At 39.5% G+C, this 23442-nt stretch overlaps 2 protein-coding genes across 5 annotated transcripts; both read left to right on the forward strand.

Moving 5' to 3' along the window:
* Nucleotides 1-270: 270 nt before the first annotated feature.
* On the forward strand, nt 271-3520 carry apof (apolipoprotein F). The gene is made up of 2 exons (XM_061069123.1): nt 271-381; nt 1091-3520. The coding sequence occupies exon 2, from the start codon at nt 1125-1127 to the stop codon at nt 2433-2435; it is 1311 nt and encodes a 436-aa protein (XP_060925106.1). The 5' UTR covers nt 271-381; nt 1091-1124; the 3' UTR covers nt 2436-3520.
* Nucleotides 3521-11800: 8280 nt separating this feature from the next.
* stat2 (signal transducer and activator of transcription 2) lies at nt 11801-22879 on the forward strand. Of its 4 annotated transcripts, none has more exons than XM_061068988.1 (24): nt 11801-11969; nt 12270-12439; nt 12545-12689; nt 13488-13583; nt 14304-14396; nt 14493-14571; nt 14717-14796; nt 14890-15041; nt 15273-15431; nt 15515-15604; nt 15933-15992; nt 16105-16125; nt 16239-16332; nt 17372-17419; nt 17514-17597; nt 17726-17824; nt 17942-18077; nt 18836-18891; nt 19378-19463; nt 19570-19706; nt 19837-20025; nt 20231-20285; nt 20675-20766; nt 22146-22879. In XM_061068988.1, exons 2-24 carry the CDS (start codon nt 12309-12311, stop codon nt 22343-22345), a joined length of 2382 nt encoding a protein of 793 aa, XP_060924971.1. In that variant the 5' UTR covers nt 11801-11969; nt 12270-12308; the 3' UTR covers nt 22346-22879. The 4 variants fall into 4 exon arrangements, with proteins under 4 accessions (XP_060924971.1, XP_060924969.1, XP_060924970.1 ...); XM_061068986.1 differs by having other exon boundaries at nt 12308-12439; XM_061068987.1 differs by having other exon boundaries at nt 11801-11964; nt 12308-12439.
* The last annotated feature ends 563 nt before the right edge of the window (nt 22880-23442 follow it).

Here is a 23442-nt window from a genome sequence, read left to right on the forward strand (position 1 = left end):
CTGCAGAGAGAGAGTGAGTGTGTGTGTGTGTGTGTGTGTGTGATGGGGGGGGGGGGGTTGGGTGGATATCAGGACAGGACAAACAAAACGGCCTTGGAACGCATGGACTCTCCCCACGTGAATCAATATTCAGGCCCTGATCTCGCTGTTGAGCAACAAGGCCAAAGAGAGGACGCTGCTGAGAGGGGGGGGGGGGGGGGGGGTAATCATGTGTAGAGAAGAAGACTCTCATTGGAGGCAAAGAGAAAGAAGATCGTTATGCTTGTTTTTTGGGTAAAGGGTGGGGGGGGAGAAGAAAGAGAAGAAACCAAAAGCATCGTACACACGAAGCCATCTTGGTTGCACCGCTGCTCTCTGGACTGCAGGACTCTTTTCATTAAGGTGGGTGCAGGACAAATAGCTGTCAGGGGATCAAAAGATGCAGTTAGATTATGAAGTTGTGGGTGGTAGAACGTTTATATTTTTTTTATTTGTATTCGGTGAGGGAAATGAGGACATGCACAAATATTTCAGCTTGATGGAAAGGCTCCATATTGGAATGATGCACTGCTCATTCTTACATGATGGGAATTTTTTTCTTTTCAATACAGGTTTTATTTGTTTGTTTGCTGCTTCTCTACTTCTATCATCAAATTACTCAATTGCTTTTTCACTCAATGGGGACGGACGATTCATTTATGAATTCTCTTTATTAAGATTTTATGATATGGAACTCTAGTACAAAGATATTTTTATTTTAAGCTTGTAGATTTGAAGCAGATTGATCCCAAATTCTTCATTTAAACATCAGCCTATAGACAAATAAGTTATTGTGATACTGCAGAGTAATGGCACGTAAAAACAAAAAAAACTCCTGACTCCAACGCCACTGTTTATTCAAAACATAGGTATTATGCTCTCTAAATTCCTTTGTACACAATTATTATTATTGTTGTTGTTTTAATTTTTATTACCACTTTTGATTAAATGTTTCTTTTTGTTTATTATTGAAACCTCGGCTCCTACATAAGCTGCTTTCGGACATACACTGAACTCCTACAGTGGCTCATTCACCAATGCCGTTGGTGTGTTGATTTTCTTTATATTTCAGTGTCTGGTGACGTGGCTCCAACAACAGTGGAATTATGTTCTCCAAGTCAAAGTGGCTGATCGTGATCCAGCTCCTGTTAAATGAACACGCTCTGTGCAGAGTCCCACCGCCTCTGACTCAGAGGAACACGTTGCTTTCAGAAACTGACCTCCGTGAAGCGGTAGAGGAAACCGGCAAACAGGAGCATCGGTATCTCCTGGGATCCCATCTCCAGCTTAGTCTCTCATCGGCTGAAAAGACCTATCCTGTGCCAGTGGTTGTGCATGAAGAGGAGCGAGTCCAGTCTGCCAAACATATGATATCAGGTCTCAGGGCGAAGCTTCAGGTGCAGTTTCAAGATCATCTGCAGGCTCAAGGGAACATCAGCTGTGAGGAGCTGATGTCTGCCAGCACCGTGAACGACCCTCTGTCCTCCATGTTCCCCCAGGAGCTTCTGGGTCTCTCTCTGGTTCCTGTGCTGGTGGTGTCAGGATGCCCCAAGGAGGCCCAGGCCCTGGTGCTGAAGCTGTATGACCTGCTGGGTGTGGCAGATACAGAGGAGCTACTGAAGGAGGTGCAAGATCTGATCGAGAGGAGGTTGAGCAAGTCAGCATCGACATTAGCTGCATCTGCAATGTCGTCTTCAGAGAAGGATCAAGCAGGGCGCCGCATAGACGCTGTGATGTTCAACATCGGGCAGCTGGCAATGGTGGGAGCTGAAACATCTGAGAAGGGGGGACATTGTGAAGATTGGACCAGGGTGAACAGAACCAAGCTGGTGGGGACAGCTGTGGAGGGAGCCACAGGCGGACTGGAGGAGGCTGTGCACAGCTGTGAGAGACTGGGCGCCCTGTGTGCAGGCGTGAGCAGCAGTGGAATGCTCACACCAGGCACGTACAAGGCCGTGCTGAAGAAAAGCAGTCGTATCCTGCCCTCTGACTCTGCAGGGTCTGAATGTTGGATCCGTCGGTGCAGTGAAGAGGAGCGTGCCTCCATCCCTGGGCCGCGGATGAGACGCAGCGCCCAGAGAAGCTGCACTAACAAACGTGAGGAGCGCGTGTACAACGTGGTGGAGTGGATCCCTGCAGTCAGCACCCTCTACAACCTGGGCACAGCGGTGTATTACGCCTCAGTGAACTGCTCCGAAACAGCCAAGGAGAGAGCCATCCTGAGTGCTGTGGACCTGGGCACAGACGCTCTCATGGTCGCCACAGGGGGCACCGCTGGGGTGGCAGGTTACGCTCTGGGTGCAGGGGTGAAGACCGGAGTGAAAGCTGGAGTCAGGTACCTGCTCAACTCCATGAGGCAGGAGGACGACCTGCTGGTAAACCAGTTCAGCTGGGAGGAGGGCGTCACATTCCAGTAGAGGGAGGGATCAGTGACTCAGCCTGTTAAGTTTTAATTAGTTTAGAAGGATCCGTGTTTGTTAGTTGACATGCTGAAGAGTAACTCAATCGGTGTACCAGATTTAATATAATCTAGATTATATGTGAAACAAGATTACACTGTATTGTATGACTCAGTGGATTATCAGCATCACATCTTCAAAGGGGAAAAAAGCTTTTTCTGTTTGTGTGAGTGTGCGTATAAACCTCACTCTGACACAAGTATTCTTTATTGAAGTTAATGACAGCAACTTTCACTAAGTCTGTTGTTTTAATTAAATTACTAGTTTCAAAATTATCTAACCTACAAAATGAAATTGGGTAAAAAGTAGACTACCTTTTGCATTACAGCAGTTGTAATGAATCTTATTTAACCCCAGAATGTGTTAACTTTAAACTGTTGGAAATATATCTCCCTACAGTAACAATTTATCGCATTAAGCAGCAGCATTTAAAGAACAGCAACATTTAAATAGTTTAGATATGGTCTCAGGAAGCTAAACCCTTAAACCCTTTGACTCTGGCCTATATAGTGTCTCCATCCAGTATCTAGTCCATGGCAGTGTATTGGGGCCATTGCAGGTAAAATAAATTAATACAATATAGAGCAGGGTGACTTGGCCAAAATATTATCAAACTTTAAAATCACATTAATGGATTAATATTTATTTTAAGTTTAAAAAAGATTTTTCATCACTTTGTGCAATGCACAAGAAATGTATCAATATTTACATTATAACTTTTGTTATAGGCTATTGCTACTGATGGCATTTATATTATGATTATTCCTTTTTGGTGTTATCACCCAGCCCCAGGTCGGGACGATAAAAATGTAATTCTTATTCTTTTCTCCAGATATTATCAGTTTAATTTTCAGGTTTATTAATGGCCCCATTACACAGTCACACTAACTGGCCATCCCACTTATCTCTGTTATCTGGCCTTCCTCATTCCCGCTGTGGTCTTCCCCCCCATCAAAACCAGGTTATAGTCAGGACAGAAGTCTGGTTACTAAACTTTATTACTTCATATGTTTTCTTTAAATGTCAATAAATTGGATATTCAATGTGTGTGTATTTTTAGTTTGGAAGAAAACTCTGAATAGACTTGTAAACATTTGATTTGTATAGCCCATATTGACAAATCACAATTTGACTCACAGGGCGTGTTCTAACACTGATTGTTGCAAAAGGATCTATTATTTTAATTGCAGGATGCCTCTCAGTTGAAGGCAATTCCTGAAGGTGAGATATTCAATGCACAAGGCAAAAAATGGGTTTGTGAGGTGACAGCGAACTTGATCTTCGACCACTAAAATCAAATCATATTGTGAGTCCAACTGAACTTGGACAAAATTTCAAAGAAATTCCCTCAAGGTGTTCTTGAGATATCCATAAATAAATCCATAATCTACAATATTTGATTTGCTAAAGAAGGTGATGTAGGAATGTGAGTATGATTTTGATCAAATAAATTATAGGTGATCTTAACACAAAACATTTGTCATATTGTATCATAATATCGGACAGTATCATTATTTTCCAGAGAGGCATCAATGTCGACATTATTTTACCGTATTAATAAAAAAATTGTACATTACTGTACAAAATTGGCTGTACTTTAACAGCAATTTGTAACATGTATTTGTATGTATTTATCTATTTTGACCAGCACACTATACAACTGATAAGTTTCTCGCCAGCGATTACTTTGGGCTAATCTATTGGATGAGCAATAGTTGAGAATTCCTAGTCTTCTCTTCGTTTTATTGGGGGGTAGCAGCCAAAGTCAAGGTGCATTACGGCCCTGTACTTGGTCTGTTTGCTTCCCTTCTTCCCCTCCAGCTGAGAAAATTATCACAAAATCAAACTTCCTCTTCTTTGTTCAGTTTTTTGGTAGGTGGCCACCAACATCATTCTTCTTCTTTTTTGATCGGTTCTACTGGTGTGGTTGGATGGAGCAAGCCCCTATACTTCTCCTCACTGTTCCCTACATCAGTTTTTTTTTGTCTAAATAATAAAACAGCCAACATGTACTTGTTGTTCCATGGTCAACATGTTTTGCCATTATACCATTACAATTATTTAGAGACAAGGGCAAATTCCTTTGATGATGCCAAAGACCATAAAGGTACTGCAGGGTTAGATTTCAAAGGAGAAAAAAATGCCTGTTCTTTTTTCGGTAGGTTGCCACCCGTCTGTTATTACCTTTACACAATTACCTTGATAGGTAGGTTAAACCAAACTAAGCCAATAAACTGAAACAAGACGAAGAAGTAAACAGGTTACAGTAGACAGAAAAGACTTGGAATTCCCAAAACTCATTTAAAAGCACAGCAGTTCATTTTAAAAGAACAAGACAGAGAAAAAGAAAATGGAGGACAAGGTCGATGAGACAGATGTGGAATCATTTTTGGCCCGGCCAGAAGTTGAAGATTTCAAATTGCCAGACGATGTGGATGAATATCTCACAGAAGAAGATGATAAGGGCCATGAAAGCCCTCAGCTTCATCATACGTTCGATAGTGAATATCATATCAGAAACGAAATACATAAGATGAAGATATGCTTACATCAAACAGTCGACGTTGCTCAAACCTGGAAGACAGTGCTGAGAAATTCTTATAATTACGACCTCGAACTGATTGCGATGTGTAGAAGAGCCTCTGTGAAAGAGCCATCTCACAGAGCCAAGTGCTGCCAGTTGAGAGAGAAGAGCAGGGTACTGGAAGGGTCACTGATACAGCAGTTTACTATCCTACGGGAAAGAATCTATGTCATCGCGTCAGAGGTGAATAAACTCCACAAGGAGAGAAGAGATTTGCTCACACAAAAGAGAGTTTGTGACACCGAACATCTAAAAATGCTAAACACAAAGGACAGCTTCTATCTTCCAACAACAACAAAGACAACGAATAGGCAAGCTCTTCACGTTGACTGCATACCATACCCAGAGAACCGGTTCCGTACGATGTTAAGTCAACAACTGCAAGTGAAAAACAATCAATTGAGAGACAGTTACGTGCGCTTGGAGAGGAAGGATGAGTTATTAGATGAAAAGGACAGGCAGTATGCGGAGCTGAAGCATAGAACGTCTCACTTGGTTTCTGCAGAACGATTAGTAGAGCTTCCAGAGAGCAAGTTGATAATCAGGGAGCAAAGCAAAAAAATCCAGGATTTAACAGCACGTGTTGGTTTGTACCGACAAAAAGCTGAAGACCACAAGAGCGAGAACGAGAAATTGATTCAACAGCTTGAAGCCACCAAGGAGTTGTACCTGAAAGAAAAAAAGAAGAGCTTTCATACATCATATAGCGCACTTCTCCCACCGATTCCCTGTAAATGTAAGCCTTTGGTCGAAGCTATTCCCAGACCGATTGTTCCTTCACCATTACCAAAAGTGTTGTGCTTCAATCTAAAGGATAAATCAGCCCTATATCCCTGTCAACCAAAATGACGAATTGTGATACTAAAGGCAATTCAACGCATTTTTTCTCCCAACCATCTCCCGTATAATGCAGAGGAGGCAGGCTGGAGCTAAAGCCATGATCTCCATGGCTCTACCTTTCGCCAGAAGGATTATACCTTAGTCTAGAGATTATAAGCCTCAACAATTCCAAACAAAAAGGCCCTCAACTCAAATGTTTACACCAGAAAATGGTCCATTTGTGGCTTGTGTGTACAACTAAACCCATGTTATCCAGGGTATTAGAGTCAATCCACATCATCAGAAGGATCCTGGTTCTCTCAATCATCTCTAGTAAATCTCAGAGGCAGACCGCAGAAAATAGAGGCAACATAATTTTGACAGAGAGAATTTTTGGGTTTTCACCAGGTGCTCTGACTTCCCCACCTTAAATTCTGATTCATGCTATGCTACTTGACTAGTTAGTCGTAGTTAGTAGAGGTGAAGATATTTTTTTTAATAAGAATACAAATAAATACAATAAATTAAATTAAAATATTAAAGTTGTATCCTGTGTTTCTGTACCATTGTCAAAAATATGTCAAATATAAAATAATAATAAATGTAACAGTAAAGGAGTTTAAATGCACCAAAACAAGGCTGGAGATGACCTTCTCAGAGTCCTGAGACAAATCTATATGGGCTGTTGGATCATCATTAACAACAGGACAGAAATGGACACCAAAAGATGTAACTCAACAAGCAAAAGCAGCACTCCAATACGCTGACAGTGTGGCCCACGTTCAACAGGGAAGAGGAGGTTTGGGCCTAGGTCTGAGTAGACCCCTGTATAACAAAGCAACTCCTTCACAGTGGCGAAAATTTTTGGTCCTGCAAATCTGGCGTCAGGAAGAGGTAGCAAGGTGTGCAAAAGATGTTATTAAGCCAGACAGCGCAGTGGATGAAGAGGGAAAGCATAGAGAAAAGAAAGATCAGCTGGAAGGACCAGCAGGGAATGAAAAGCAATAGTTTGTCCTGTGGAGGTAGGCTGCAGGGGTTTCCTTGCAACATTCACCATCAGGTTGCTCAAAGATCCTTGGACAAGCCCTACGCCAGACCATAACAGAAACATCACACACTGCAGAATGCTGCAGCCAATGGCTCTGGATCAAGAGGAAAGATCCCAATTGGGCACCAAGTTGCTTGGGACGCACCCAGATCTGATCACCCTGCCTCAAATGCCATGTCTGCATACCACAGCCTTTTCCTATCATTCACTTTATCAATGGACACATTTTGTCCCTTGAACTGTCCCATGAACTGCAATTGAAACCTCTTCCCTGTTGACGCATACTTGACAGGCTTTTTTTTGCCTGTTGAGTTGTTTATTTTGGTGTCCATTTCCATCCTGTTGTCAGAAATGGTCCTACAGCCTGTATAGTACGGTGTCTTGGGACTCAGAAGAATTCATCTCCAGCCTTGTTTTGGTGCATTTAAACTCCTCTACAAGACTTGAGATAGGCAGCTCGAGGGTGCCATGTCCACACAGGCTGATGTTGCTCAGACATCTTGGGACTCCAAACCACTTTCTCACAGGAAATTGATCATTCTCTACATGTTCTAAACTCTTGTGAGGGGAGCATTGACTACTGTAAGTGGCCACATCTGTTTGGGTAAAAGTCCAAACTGTAGGCACCAGGGCTTCACAACCTCAAAACGAGCCAATCATTTTTTTGGATCATTTTTGAAGATAATTAATTATCCATTGATTTACTCCCACTCAGTACGAATTGTGTTGGCTTAAAAGCTAAACAATGGTTTATATCCAAATTATGAAAAAAAAAAGTTTGATATAATCAATAGGGGTCCAGATTTGTTATACAGCGGGTAAAATAAGTATTGAACACATCACCATTTTTCTCAGAAAATATATATCTAAATGTGATATTGACATGAAGTTTTCATCAGATGACGGTAACAAACCAAGTAATACATACATTCAAAGAAAACCACACAAATAAGTTCAGAAATTAAGTTATGTGCAATAAAATGGAATGACACTGGGAAAAAGTATTGAACTCGCTTACTGACATTTATTTAATACTTTGCATAAAAGCCTTTGTTGGTAATGACAGCTTCAAGACGTCTCCTGTATGGAGAAGCTAGTCGCATGCATTGCTCAGGTGTGATTTTGGCCCATTCTTCCACACAAACAGTCTTCCAATCTTGAAGGTTCCGTGGGCCTCTTCTCTGAACTTCTGATAATTATTTTCACTCCTCTGTCAGAAATCTTGCGAGGAGCACCTGGTCGTGGCCGGTTTATGGTGAAATGATGTTCTTTCCACTTCCGGATTATGGCCCCAACAGTGCTTACTGGAACATTCAGAAGTTTAGAAATCATTCTGTGACCAATGCCATCAGTAGGTTTTGCAACAACACGGTTGCGAAGGTCTTGAGAGAGCTCTTTGCTGTTACCCACCATGAGATGTTTCTTGTGTGACACCTTGGTAATGAGACACCTTTTCAGATGCCTTTTATAGGCAAACCAGCTGATATTAATTCACACTGACAAGGGGCAGGATTGCTTTCTAATTACTGGTAGATTTCAGCTGGTGTCTTGGCTTTCCATGCCTTTTGCACCTCCCTTTCTTCATGTGTTCAATACTTTTTCCCTGTGTCATTCCATTTTATTACACATAACTTAATTTCTGAACTTATTTGTTTGGTTTTCTTTGTATGTATGGATTACTTGGGCTGTTACCGGATTCTGGTGAAAATTTCATGTCAATAGCACATTTAGAAATATATCTACCAAGAAAAATGGTGACGTGTTCAATTCTTATTTTACCCACTGTATATTATACAGGTATTATCATTTTTAAGCTTTTGATCACTTGTTTGTTTAACTTTTAAGACGAAGATGTTTTAACAAATAAATAACAGACCAGACTGTATACGTTTATGTTTATAACATAATTTAGGAAATATGGCAATTTGATGGCCACTTAATTACTCACTTGTTGAAAAAAGAACAATTACACCAGCTCAGTGTCCAAGTGTCATTTTCTCAACTCTACATGTCTTTCAGGCACTTGCAGATATTATCATATATACTGTAATTTTGTCTCTATGGTTAGGCATCCATTTTAATGGAGCACTGTGTAAAGAGACAATTTGGCCCTAAAGCAGAAAAATAGAAAAAATAGAAATATATATATATATGGGTAGTTGACAAATAAGGGTGAAACAGTATTTTTAATTAAGTTCTAATGAGGATTACAGTTGTATGAAATTATAATGTTCAAATGCTGAATTTTTTTAAACTGCTAGTGTTCCGTGGATTTTTTTTTATAATTTCATTGTGGTGTGACGGTACGTCACACCACAGGACATTTTCATCCTTGTGAGTCATTGCTATACAAGACTGACCTTAGCTATTATGCTAACTGAAGAATAACACAGTTTAACCTTAATATGTTTAATGAAATTTTTTTTTACACTTTTTTTTTTACAAATTTTTAACTACAGCCTTCACACTACAGGACTCTCAAAAAAATCACACATTGATTGTCTGACAGAAAGAGTGAAATTTATGAAATTAATCACAGGTTAACAGTCACCTTTCAACATACACAGTACATTCCAACATCTGGGGGGCTTCCTGGTAGTGGAATAAACTAAGGGCCCCTATAGTTGAAAATGTATCTGCCGTTTCAAAAATCGGATTTTCCATGTCACGCCACAGGACAGCATTTGTGTTACGAAAGTTATTTTGCTGTAAATACTAATATACTAGTTTTTTGCATATTAAAACCTAATATTAATAAAGTCATTCTATACAATATAATGCCAAGGCAGTTATTACTTGCTCCAGATAATTCTGGTTTATTTTTTTAATATGTAAGTTTAATGCTTCACCTATGTTACGGTCACACCGCAGGACATTTTGCGTATTCACCTTAAAATATAATCAAAACATAACAGATATTTCATACAAAATCATAAGTTTAAAACAAAGTACCATAATATGCATCACATCCATGTGTTGTTTAAGTGGTAAAATGCATCTAAATAAACATTCACACTTAATTACAGAAAAATCATGCGTCATGTCATCCACCCATATACAGTATATATATATATATATATATATATATATTTGGATGCTAGACATTTCTTTACCAAAAGTCTTTGGTGGAATACATGTATAGATGCAACTATTTCTATATGATCTTACGGGATTCTCCTGAAACTGGAGATACAAGAGGCTGGAAACAACAAAGGTATCTAAGTGTATTTAATAAGGGGCTTTGTGCAGAAAGGATCAACACAGGGAGTCACAAAGATCTCAGAGTGAAGATGCAGGACAGTCAAGTACAATGGTCTTATATAGGAAAACTAAGGCTATCTCTCTCAGCCAATCCAGACTGGTTCTGTAGGCGCAGGGAGAGAGCTATCTCAACACAGACAACTGATTTACATGTTGTTCCTTTGGAGATAAGCACACATACATTCAGTTCCTTTGGAGAATAAACAGACACTAAAGAAGGGTCTGTCTTTAGGTCATACACAGTTCTTACAATTAAAACTGTCGGGGCCATAAAACATTTGGACATGTTCATAAAGTATTTAGAAAGGTTACATAGGTATCTAGACATAGGTCATGAAACATTCAAACAGGTTACTTCTCAACTATAACATAGGTCTCAGCCACATTTAGTAATTTTTCCACTACAATTGATGATGGAAAAGCTTTTTTGGGGGCTTAAATCAATTGTAAGTTCATGTTTCAGTGACTCAGTATGTTAGAGCCTGAATCCCTGCAGAACACTCAGTGTGAGGTGTGTAGTTCCCTAGTGAGTCCCTGTATGATATCACAGACCTAAAGAGAGAGACATAATAAGAGATGATACAATTTCACCTTTTGACCTACATCCTCCAAAGTCACCACCAGGGAACTTTTCAGTTTCTAAGTCTAAGAAATTACTTTCTTAAGTAAATTTTACTGCCATAAAATTTGAAAAACATTAAATAAAGCAAGATCTTTTATATTGCTGTCTGCCGCCATCTATTGGAAAAAATGTGAACATGTGAATGCCAAAGATGGTTCTTCCTCTTCCTCTCTGTACTATAGTCTATAGCAAAGGACTAAGAATCTGTACTTTATGTACTAGATCTTTGCACAATATAATTTCGAACTGTAACAACCCTTCTATATTTTCAGCAGCAATTTCTTAAAACAATTTACCACTTGAGTCTTTATTCAAAGCATCACTTCTGCTAACAAATCACAGGTTTGTTATCAGCATGACAATATTTATGTAAAATTGTTTTTTTCGCTCAAATTTTATACTAAATATTCATATTAACTTGCGTTCAAACTTTTCAATTTTGTTACAGATAGACATTTTTTCATTTATCCAAAGTAGGTACAAAGTTGGCTTCAACAGACATAAAAAAACAATAAAGATTACAGTATAATGGCTTGAAGAGCTGTACTTCTGTCTAATGATTAGATTGTAGAACAGAGAGACTGTTCTTTGTCTGTCTGTCTTTCTGTCTTTCTGTCTTTCTTGGGGGTTTATTGTTGTGTTCCGGTGTCTATACAGACACACACTTACACACCCACACACAACACATCACAGACTGGCCTAATCACTTTCCCTACGTCATTTCTGGGAAATGTTCACACCGACTCTTCAGTAAGTTTCTATTCTCTCATCACGCCCCTTATCTATTGATTGACGTGGGGGCCAAGCAATAACGCGTGTCAGTCTGGGTCCGGCTCGACCAATCAGCTATTGGCCCCGAGCGCGTATAGAAACTGTAGACACTAAAGCGGCCATTACGGCTCGTTGAGCGTCTTTACCTCTGCACATCAGAGCCAAAATGGCGTCCGGCGTTCGCTTCTGAAAGGCGACCAGGGCGGGATAAGAAGATAACCAATGAAACAGAGAAAACAGAGGAACTAACATGCACGCTGGTGCTTGTTGTTTTGCTTCAGCTTCATTCTTCAGCAGCTACAGACAGGAACACGGTCAGAAGCTAAAAGTAGCCATGCTCCTGTTTTAAATGAGGCACTTCTGACTGGACCAGCATCATAAAGTAAGGTGAGCAAACATAAGTGTTAATATGAGTACATGTTGGTAAATGACTGTCATCATTTAAACTGGGCCTCAACTTGCGGTAGTGTGTTACATGCATAACAGCAGCATATGCAGCCATTACATATTATACAGTAAGTAATAGTGAGCAGCCACTGGTCATAACTTGTCTAGTGGTTTGCACCTTGCTCCCTCAGCTGTTGATTACAGACGTAGTTGAACTCACCACAGGCACACCCACTGGTTGTGATATTCTTAGATTACACTCACACAACACACAGTGTGATTTGCCTTTTGTCGTTGCAGTGTTGTTATTTGTATGTTGTGTCCCTGGTTCACCTCAGCATGGCTCAGTGGGACAGACTGACGCAGCTGCCTGCTGGTCTCCAGCAGCAGCTACTGGAGCTCTATGACAAGGAGGCCTTACCTATGGACGTCCGGCACTACCTGGCTGCATGGATAGAGAATCAGGAGTGGTAAGGCAGCTCTGTGTCTTTATGTTGCAGCTCATGTGATCTGCCAACATCATTTGTTTCATGAGTCGTGAAAGGAACATATTTATGTTGTTATTTTTTCTACAGGCAGCGAGCAGCGACGGACTACAACCTGGCTGTGGTGCTGTTACAGGTTCTGCTGGATAATCTGGATATCCAACACAGCCGCTTTGTCCAGGAGGAGTCCTTCTTACTGCAGCACAACATCAGGCGCTACAAACAGAACTTTCAGGTTTGTATGAATGAGACATATTGGGTCAGTTTGCAATACAAATATCCTGAATAAGTCACATCTTTGTTTTGAAATGTGAGGACATCCAACATGATGACATTTTAATCATTATTGTCATATTTGACATTGGTCTAATAACTATTTAAATGTTGTGTGATTCAAGGTAAATGTTCTTGATGAGAGAAATTAAATAAGAATTATCTGATCCAACTGTATTTTGTGAATTTATTGAAGTAGGAAATACAACAGAGAATATAATACAAAATAACAAAAGAGTATAATCGAGAATCTATCAGAATATATCAGAGTCTATATTCCGCTGAATAGGACAGAGTTCTTAACATCACAGTGTGATGCAGGAATCTGACAAAGAGGAGTTCACTCCTTTGGATATTTATGATGTTCTGGTCATACCATAATCGTCAGAAAAGGAAAACACCTTTCATCCATGGTCCCTCCTCCAGCTCCCACACTGCACAATCAGCACTGAATCATCGCCAGTACTTCTGGGCGCAGATATCTTTCTTCTTACAAGGTCAAGGGAGGTTCATGCACAAAAGGTTAAATACAGTTCATGCAGTAGAAAAGCATTACATACCAAGTATTGCGAACAATACAAATTTCCATTACAGTTAAAAAATAAAATAATGTCTGTTTCTTTCTGTTTCTATTCAGAGAATAAAACTGGACCATATATTACATTTAGTTTGTTTTGTGAAAATAATTATGTATTATTTAAACTGTATCTACATCACAGATTTGAACTCTGATATCTATGTGACCCCCCTTCCCTGACAGAAGTACCTCAAAGACCCGTGTGACTTGGCGAGCACAATCCTGTGGTTTTTGCAAAAAGAGAAGGAAATCCTGCAAAGTGCTGATCTGATCAAACAGGTTGCGTACAGATGAGACACACCCTGCTACACATGAGCAATAACACATGTATTATTGCAATAACAGATAGTACAACACCTGGTTTAGCTTGGAATACCTGTGAATTTAACATGCAAACATTTTATCAACTGGCCATTTAGTACAGGAGTGGTAAAGGCACATTTTTTCCATAGAATGAGTGGTCAGTTCTGTGTGTGTGTGTGTGTGTGTGTGTGTGTGTGTGTGTGTGTGTGTGTGTGTGTGTGTGTGTGTGTGTGTGTGTGTGTGTGTGTGTGTGAGAACAGATATCTTGATCAGATACCTTACAGAGTGAGGAGATTTTAGGAAAGTTAGGATATTTTGGTTGCGTCTCACTCTCTGACCGACTTTCAATGGGCTGTTTCAGGACTTAGACCTTATTTTAAGATTACGGTTAAAATTAGGTAGAGGTTAGGTTCAGCGTAAGGGTTGGGCATGTTTCTAATGGTTAACAATAATTGTCCTCACTAAGATAGAAGTGCAGGGTTGTATGTGGGTGTTTGTGGTCATATGAAACACTGATTGTCAGTTATTTAGAAAAGACCACATGCAGTGAAAAACAATCAAAAGGAATCAGTGTGTGGGCTAAATAGTGAACATTTTCCACCAGGCAATGCCATTGCTTTTAACTCCCACTTTGACTCAAAGTCATTCTTTGCTCTGTAACATTTTTGAACACCCTTGTCATTTCCTTTGTTGCAGGTCCAGCTTTTGCAAGTGGAGCCCGAAATCATGGAGATTAGCAGCCAACAGGACCTTGAACGTAAAATGGCAGGCCTAAGGAATGAACTGCAGGTCCAGATTATGTTGTTTATGTTATTATCCTGTGCTTTAATTAAAGTTATAAAAGTCAATATCTTTTACCCCGTTCTCTGTTCCTTTTGGATATAGTGCATGGAACATACAATAGTATGTCTGGAAGAGCAGCAAGATGAGTTTGATTTTAAATTCCAAACTCATAAAATGGAAGGTAAGTGGATAAAAAAGTTCTGATTATATCTGTGTGCTCCCATGATGAGCGGTAATAAAATGGCCTGAATCTGTTTCACATCCTCTTTTGTTTTTGTTGCTCTTGTATGGAAACTCGGAACCCCCCTGTGGAAACTATTAAACAGCTGTTGCAAATGAAGCCGCGAAGAATGCTCAACTCAAAAATCTTCAGTTGCTTGTCAATAAACTAGATGAGTGTAGAAAGGTAACAAGTTCTTCAGTACCACTTTTATTTCTTTGCTCCAATTATTTTCCTTCTTTTCAAAAGACATTTTGTCTCATGCAATTTCCTCTTTAGAGCACACTGTCGGACCTTAATAAGATCCTGGACAGAGCTGAAGACCTGATCGACGTACTGGTGAAAAAGGAGCTGGTGGAGTGGCAGAGGAGGCAGCAGAAATCCTGCATTGGTGCCCCAGACGATGTTTGCCTGGATCAGCTGGAGAAGTGGTATGTTCACCTTAACCTGCTCCACATCAGTTTTAATTTTTGATGTTCACTGTGAATTAATTGCTAGGATGGAGACAAACCTGCAATTATATTAATTTGATTAAATAAAAAAATTAAGACACATTTAGGACTTCAAGTTTCACGCAACAGTCTCCATTTGTTGCTGTTTCAACACATTTTTTTCCCATGGCGCTTGTGAACATCGTCTTTTTTGCTCTCTTGGGTTTGCAGGTTCACCTGTGTGGCAGTGTGTTTGTTCCAGGTGCGGGAGTTTCTTAGTAAGCTGGAGGAGCTCGTGGGCAAAGTGTCCTATGAAAATGACCCTGTGAAGGCCCAGAAACCTGCACTGCAGTTGAGAGCAGATACTCTCCTGAACAACTTACTCAAAAGGTCTCTCTTCAGTTCGTCACTATCTCTTGTTCTTCAGTGCTTTCTTGTACCTTTTGCTGATTTTAGTTTTTCGTTTCTTGTAGTTCCTTTGTGGTTGAGACGCAGCCATCCATGCCTCAGGGTAAAGGACCTCTGGTTCTTCGCACAAATGTCCAGTTCTCTGCCAAGACCAGGTCAGCGTGCCGCTCCTGTCAATCTGTATGTTTAATCTTAACCAGTATAAGTATCAACCCACCAAAATTATATTTATTTGGCTGTAGTGTATTGTGACATTAACATTAGAGCAGTCACAAATAGGTCTATAAGGGTGTTGTTGCCATGTCACTGCAGTGTTTTGCATTAATTCAAATGTGTCCTGCCACAGTTTCATATTATGACTTTAATCTCTCAAAGTTATTTTGGTTCAAGATCTAACCTTTTTTTGTACATATTCATTTTTGAATTGTAAAGTTTCCAGTTTTCCTGTTTAAAAGTCCTAAAACCTCAAACATGACTTTTCAGACTTCTGGTTAAGTTTCCTGAGCTGAACCACTCCATGAAAGTAAATGTTTCCAAGGAGAGGTGAGATACCTCTATTACCTTCACTTCACACAAACAATGACGGCATGTCAGTCAATAGAGTGAGATGGTTTGTTGCTCTCCTGTGGTCACTGCTTTTTTTTCTCCCTCTTAGGGAAACTCCCCAAATCAAAGGGTGAGTGTTTTAAGATATGACTTTAACTACAAGATCAGCCCGTGTTTACAGATTAACTGTAATGAACTTTCACATGCGATGTGAATATGTTCTCACGAGACCTATTGTCATAGATATCGTCGTTTCAATGTCCTGGGAACCAAAACCAAGGCGTTGAACATGATAGAGAGCCAGAGTGGAGGCATGGTGGCTGACTTCAGACATCTGGTGAGTAATGATAAGAGAAAAAAAAATTAAAGGACAACTGAGAAATAATTGTACAAAGTACAAATCCTGTACGAATTTTCATTTCATTTGCTTTTACTTCTTTTCTTTTGTCTTTATTGCTTTTATACAGGTTTATGAAATATAAAGCCTTGATTACTTTGTGTTACTATTTGTAGTGTAACTCCTCTTCATTAGGATTTTTATCCATAAGTTTTTTTTTGTCAACAGTGCTGAGATGTCGTTATCTTAGACCCTAAACGGTTTTCCCATTTCCCATTAAACTCATCTTCTTCACAAAAAATGTCCCCACAAATATTTTCCGTCTGCATCAAGTCACTTTCTATATCACTTTTAATAATTACAAATAACAACACAAAACAGTGTCAGCAACAAAGTAGAAACAGTGCTTGGAAGATAAATTCAGAGCATTCATACAGCCTTGTTTGACGTTGCAAATGTATTGTCTCGTACACTAATATCCTCTTTTTCCCCTTTCTGTCTAATTGTGGTCTCTGTAGTCTGAATATATGAGTCACTTTTCCATTTAGATTTCTTCATTGATTCGCAGTCATTAGTCATATGTTGGCGGCTCTGCCGTTTCACAGTTTCTTGTAATAGCCATTTTACAAGCTAACAAACTTACAAATAGTATTTTAACTAAATATCTGTCAAATTCTGCTACACTCCAGTTAAGTTAAATTACACAGATAAAGTACTGTGCATCTCCAGGGATCAGAGAATTAGTTGTAACACTACACAAACTATTTCCCAATTCAGATTAGTCACCTACATTAAATGATCCAGGCTCTCGCCAACATTTCTGTTGTGGATCAGACTGCTTGAGGCAAGGGCTCAATAAAATTAGGAAATTGAGCAGGTGATAAGCAGCAACCTTCATGGATCTTTGCAGCCAAATTGTATTACTCTGGCTCAGGGGTCTTCATATAAACTGTAAAATGTACAATAGTCAGTCTTTACTCTCACAGGGCAATATGGTTATTTTAGAGTAATTTTGTGTGTTATCATTATTTGTCTGTAGACTTTGAAGGAGCAGAAGTCTGGAGGCAGCGGCAAAGGAGTCAGTGATGTGAGTGGACTCCCTGATGATACCGTCCTTGTTTCAATTCATAATTCATGAAGATGTGAACAACTGAATCACTTGTGTGTGTATTTTGGTGCAGATTCCTCTCTCTGTCACAGAAGAGCTGCACATCATCTACTTTGACACTGTCTTCGAGCTGAAAGGCTTGTCAGTTCAGTTGCAGGTGAGGTTTCCTGTTTCTTCTCTTGTGATGTGGCTTATTTTCATAAAAGAAAATCTTTAACCGACATGTTTACAGTAGAAAAACTGATCATTTGTCTACATAATGTTTTTATCTGATACTCAACATAGGCCGCCTCCCTCCCGGTTGTCATCATCTCCAACTCCAGCCAGCAGCAGAGTGCCTGGGCTTCTGTCCTCTGGTTCAACATGCTCAGTCAGGACCCCAAGGTGAGAGATTGTCAACATTAACACACACACAGGTAGTATTTTACAGTCAAATTCTCCTTTATTACTGTGAGATGGCAATCGGAAGTATATATTGTTAATATGCTCTTGTTTATCCAGGACATCAAGTTCTTTGCCAACTGTCCTGCAGCCACATGGCCACAGTTTGGAGAGATGTTGAGCTGGCAGTTTCTCTCTGCTACTAAACTTGGTCTGAATGATACTCAGCTGGAAATGATCGCCTACAAAATCTTTGGTAAATCCTGCTTTCGTCTTTTGGTTTATTATTTTGATTATTTTTCTGGTTGAGCTGAATTCACTAGTCTGTATGTGAAACATGAAATCAGGAAACACCCAGGGCAGATTTTTGTCAGATGTTGTTAAAATGCATTTTGAATTTTAAGACTAATTTGCCTTATAATTTTGAGATAAGAAAATACTTCAGCAAACAGCCTCAGCAGCACTTTCAATATCTAACATGGTGAGAAATGTTTGCTCTGTCATGCATCTTGGACGTTTTGATACTATTTGAAAGGAATATATTCTTTCACTGATTACCCTTAAGAAAAGAGAATAGAAATTGTGCCCCAACTATTTCGAAAGGTGGTAAATTGATATTCTTTTACCATGGTCTACCCCAATCAAATAAAAGGATGCCCAAAAAATCTATTTCTTGCCTGACCACAATAGCAGGGCTTGCCTTAGAACCGTCAAAGTCTGTGACTGTGTGCTGAAGTTCCACCACAGACTGGCTGGACAAGTTTTTCTGTTTTAAAATTGTGTGTAAATACAGTGTTGTATCAAAGTGACCACAGAATAGGGTCAGTCTGGCTTCTGTCAGTCAATAGGGTCTGGCATCTGCCAGAGAATAGCAGGACACCCAGCATGAGGTGTTCCCAGATCACATTGATTTTCAGATTATGATTTGGATTGTAAGATGTAATTCAGCATCGTTTTTATTTTATTGTAGATTTGATCCAAAAGTGAAATGTACAATAATTGTTTTTGTCAAAGCAGGAAAGCAGCTGAATTATGACAACTGCAAAGTGGGTTGGTCAAAATTCAGCAAGGTAAGAATATTGAACTTTTGAAAATATTTGTAAGTATGCCTCAAGTGATTAACCACAGACCTCAAAACATCCCCTGAATTTCCCCCTTAAACTTCACCTTAAAGCTGACAGGTTCATTTTGGATGCATTACATTACTTTAACATTCCTGTTACCCCTCAAGTTGAATTGTTACCTTGCCTAACACAATGACCAAAACTTACAGATCTAATGATACAACCTTCATACTAATGTTCAGCCACTTAAAATGGCAAACACCAGCTAAACAACATCATGTTAATGATGACATTGTGACCATGGCAGCTGAGAGACACCTCCATCAACCACAGCCAGTTTTCACTATGAATGAACAGGATGAGAATTCCACCTTTAGACCCAGAGCCTCTCAGCACCACTAGAAGAGCTCTAGATTCTTAGTTGCTGTGTATTGTTTATGAATTCATTTTCATGGTATGTATCAATGATCTTTTCTTCCCTCTTTGTAACAGGAGAATGGTCCAGACACTTTCTGGATATGGTATGATGGCATCTTGGTGATGGTGAAAACATTCCTCGAGGACCTGTGGAGGGATGGGTATGTTCATTCTGGGATCATGACTGCCTTTTAGCACATGCACATAATTCCGTGGAAATGGGAGAAGTTTGTAGTTTGAACACGATTTTTTTTATATGTGCTTTAGACTCATCATGGGTTTTGTGAGCAAAGGCAAAGAGAATTCGCTCCTGAAGAAAAAACAGAGAGGCACGTTCTTGTTGCGCTTTAGTGACAGTGTCATTGGAGGAATCACTTTCTCCTGGGTGGAAATCACTGGAACTGGTGAGATAGTTTTTTTGTTCAAAATGATTCCCCAAAATGTGTTTTGTAAGACAAAAGACAAACAACCCACCTTTCTGCTAAATCAAACCCACTTTAAATTTTACTGTATATGATCCTGTGTCTATTTTAGGTGAGCCTTATGTGAAGACAGTCCAACCATTCACCAAAGATGACCTCAAGCAGATCCCCTTCCAAGAAATCATCAGGAATTTTCAGATCTTAGAGGCTGATAACATCCCAGAAAATCCTCTTCTCTATCTGTATCCAAACACCCCTAAAGACCAGGCCTTTGGAAAATACTACTCTGAGAAGAGTGGAGGTAAGAGCACCGTATTTCTTTGGAGATTCTTTTTTCAATCTACTAATATTCATTAATTTAAACTGCCAAAAAGCACAATTTACAATTTGTGGCTCATCTGCATTGAATGGCATGTTTGTTCGCAGTAGTAACGGGTAAATGTATTTATTCAGCGTTGGGGATGAAGATGACACATTACATCACATGCAAACTCATTCTCTTTCAGATGATAGTCCCTACATCAAGTACATCAAAACCAAGCTGATGTTTGTGTCAAAGGAGTAAGTATAGGTTCATTTATAGTTTCTTGTTTGTTTGAAACTAAACTGTTCTGTTTGTGTTTTTTTCATCTTCTTTCCAATTTTCCATCGTTGTTGTTACGTGGTTGTTGAGCGTGGTTATTGTGAGTCAGTTTGTAATGAGAGATAAACAATGCAGTACCAGACAGTGTCTGCACACATGCTCGACTGTCAGCATAAAGTTAATTCGTCTACCCCCCCCCCCCCCCCAACCCCCACCTCCCCTTTCCATCAGAAGATCTTTTCTTTTTTTCTTTTTTTTTTCCTTTATTCCCTGCAAGGTGTCAACAAACAACAGATGCACTCAGTTCATCTAAGAAGCAGTATACCCAGCAACTGGTTGTAATGACTGTTTGTGATTGGTCATGTAGGGACACACTGGAGACTAGGCCACCCATGTCCTCTGACATGGCACAGGGTGAAGGCCTGGAGGCAATGAATGGCATGTCTGGAGAGGCAGCTGGTGAGTCATGGCTCTGCTGTCCCACCCAGCTAAAAACCACGTCAAACCGACAAAGCTCTCTTTTATCACAGAGCTTTGTTACTATTACTGTCTGAGCCAATGACTGTATATGAAAATGGACGATGAGACAGTTTCGTAGAAGTGAATCTCGTTTGCCAGCAAGCAGCTGGCTGGCTGGAATATATAACCAGTGCCCTCTCCATGTTAGTGGATGGGACCTGGGTAAAAATCTCAGTACAGTTAAAATATTTAATATGATGCATGTTCAAGTGTTTTCAGGAATGTTCTGAGCGGCTGAGATTGACTTGTGTTTGGTCAGACAACAGCTGCATCTGAAGTACAGTGGGAAGAGGTGGAAACACGTCATCCATCTTAATATACGGTCATTGGTTTTTGGTCAGTGGGAAACATGCTGTCAACATAGAAGTCAGGAGACAGCTATGCAATTGTTGAACAAATGAACCCACTGTGGCACTTATAATGCATTATCTTAATCTCATGTTCTGGGTTTGTTGGCTGATTCTGCTGCATGCACTACATGTACTGTAGTCTGGTCTCCTGAACTCAAAAACTAACGGGTGTGGAAGTGATAGGGTTCTGCAATACTCTTTTTCTTCTACTTTGTTTTACCCTCTGTTGCTTGGTGCATCCACTGCAGATCACTATACAACTGTGTTAACAAAACCACTACTAATGCTCAGTCGTAGATATCAAAGATAGTTTGATATAATATTTTTGTATAATTATGTGGTAATAAAATGTCAACCTCTTTATTTTTCATGGCTTGAAAAAAAAAATTTGGGAAATAGTTTAATTTATTATTTTAATTATTACTTGTGAAACAGTAACAAAATCTACAGACCAGAACCTCTGTTTCATTTGCTAAATACATATAAAAAATGAAAGATCGTTCCCGTGGTTCTGTGCTGTATTACTTCTGGTCACGACAGGTGAGTTCTGGAAGTTTCCTGTCTCCTCAAAACTGCTCTGAACCAAAAAGAGTTTTAGAAGAATTGGTCATCAGATTTTGTTACCTGTTAACAGAGCCAGGCTGCATGTTTACAATGTTCGTGATTTGCTAAACTAACCAGCGTCTCACTGCAACCCGTGAAAGTAATCTGCATGTATTTCAGTTGTTTTAAAATTGAAATAATATGATATAAAAATAATGCATTAATGACCTTCATTTAATCTAACACTGCATGCAATTCAAAATCAAGTCCTGCTGTTCTGTACACTCATACAGAAACAGTCTGTGTATTTTTAGCTGCTGAGCCAGACTGATTTTTCTCACTCTCATTTCCACAGTGAAAACATGACCAGAAATAATGTATCTTCTTCCTCTTGTCCCCTTTTTGTCCCCTGTCTTTTTCTCTCAGAACAAAACGTGAATCTTCCTCCTCTTGATTCGACAATGGAAACCCAGCAGTCTGATCCCATGCTGTCTGACTTGGTCCCGCAGGAGGATTTGCTGCTGTATCTCAACAACCCCAACCTCTTCCCTGAATCGAGCATCTTTGAATACGAGCCGGAGATGCCAGATTTCACACTTCAAGAATTGAATTGCCTGTCCCCATAATCCTGTGGTATCATTTTCCAAAAAGCACCTGTTATCTGTATTTAACCAAACCATCACTCATCATCTGATTTACTCTCAACTATCTACGTCACAACATCCATGTCTCAGAAATGCACGCGACATAGCAAATCCACAGTTAACAATTAGGTCACTTTAGATACTGTTTTTATTTGAAATACAACTTTTCATAATCCTGACAGTCAATGTTAAGAGTAGCTTTTTAGAATAAAATATTTATAATTTATTTCATGTTTATTGTTGTTGGAAGCCATTGTGAAGCCACAGAGGATATCATTTAGTAAACTCACTGCATTAGTCTATCAGACACCTGCACTAGACCCTCCCACACACCGAAAAAGTTGGATTCAGGGTCCCTCTCTATTTTAAGACAGCCTAAAGAATGCTAGAAAACTGAAGGTTTAATTGTTTTAAGTCTTTCTGTGTTTTTTAATGTTGCTATATGATATTACTATCAAACTGCTTTTATGTCAACTTGCTCATTTAAGTCAAAAATAAAGGTTAATGGCAATACTACATAAATGGATGTTTTTATATTTTGTCAATTAATGAATATTGTTAATGAACACATGTGCCAAGTTGCAAAAAATATGCACTGATTATTTTTCATCAGGTGACCAGAAACACAACTTTGAATGTTGCTCTGTTCTGCGAGTTGGTAACTCGACATCAGAGTCGCATTAATTTTTTTATCAGTATATCACTAATATTACATAACCCAAGACTGATTATTAGACTGATTTGGTTTATGGTTGGTAGGTCAAACTCCATTTGCTTCCCGTGTGAGATGTTTTAAATAGGCCATAATGTTGGGGACAGCATACCCCTTCCTCTGCTGCCCCCCTCAGGTCAGACCTCACACTTCTGAACAAATATTCAGCCTGATGAGGTGGAATAGGTCTACATCACCAACATGAAGTAGGAGGCACTTGTCTACCAACTTCCTATTCACAAATTTACTTAATTTTAAGGTGCTATACTGAACTCAGAAAAATATCACCTTGACCCATGCGCTGCAAAAAGTTGCACGTGTTTTTTTCTATTTGCATGTGTTTTCTGCGTTGAGCTATCTTGGCCAC

The sequence above is a fragment of the Limanda limanda genome, chromosome 4 (genome assembly GCF_963576545.1).
Source record: "Limanda limanda chromosome 4, fLimLim1.1, whole genome shotgun sequence".
NCBI classification, from domain to species: Eukaryota; Metazoa; Chordata; class Actinopteri; order Pleuronectiformes; family Pleuronectidae; genus Limanda; species Limanda limanda.

Excerpts from the sequence above, each read along its gene's own strand:
- apof (XM_061069123.1), top strand. The coding sequence starts at position 1,125 with ATGTTCTCCAAGTCAAAGTGGCTGATCGTGATCCAGCTCCTGTTAAAT.
- stat2 (XM_061068988.1), top strand. The coding sequence starts at position 12,309 with ATGGCTCAGTGGGACAGACTGACGCAGCTGCCTGCTGGTCTCCAGCAG. Across the intron at positions 13,584-14,303 it reads GTGCTGATCTGATCAAACAG|GTCCAGCTTTTGCAAGTGGA; the intron begins GTTGCGTACAGA and ends CCTTTGTTGCAG. Across the intron at positions 20,767-22,145 it reads CATGTCTGGAGAGGCAGCTG|AACAAAACGTGAATCTTCCT; the intron begins GTGAGTCATGGC and ends TTTTTCTCTCAG.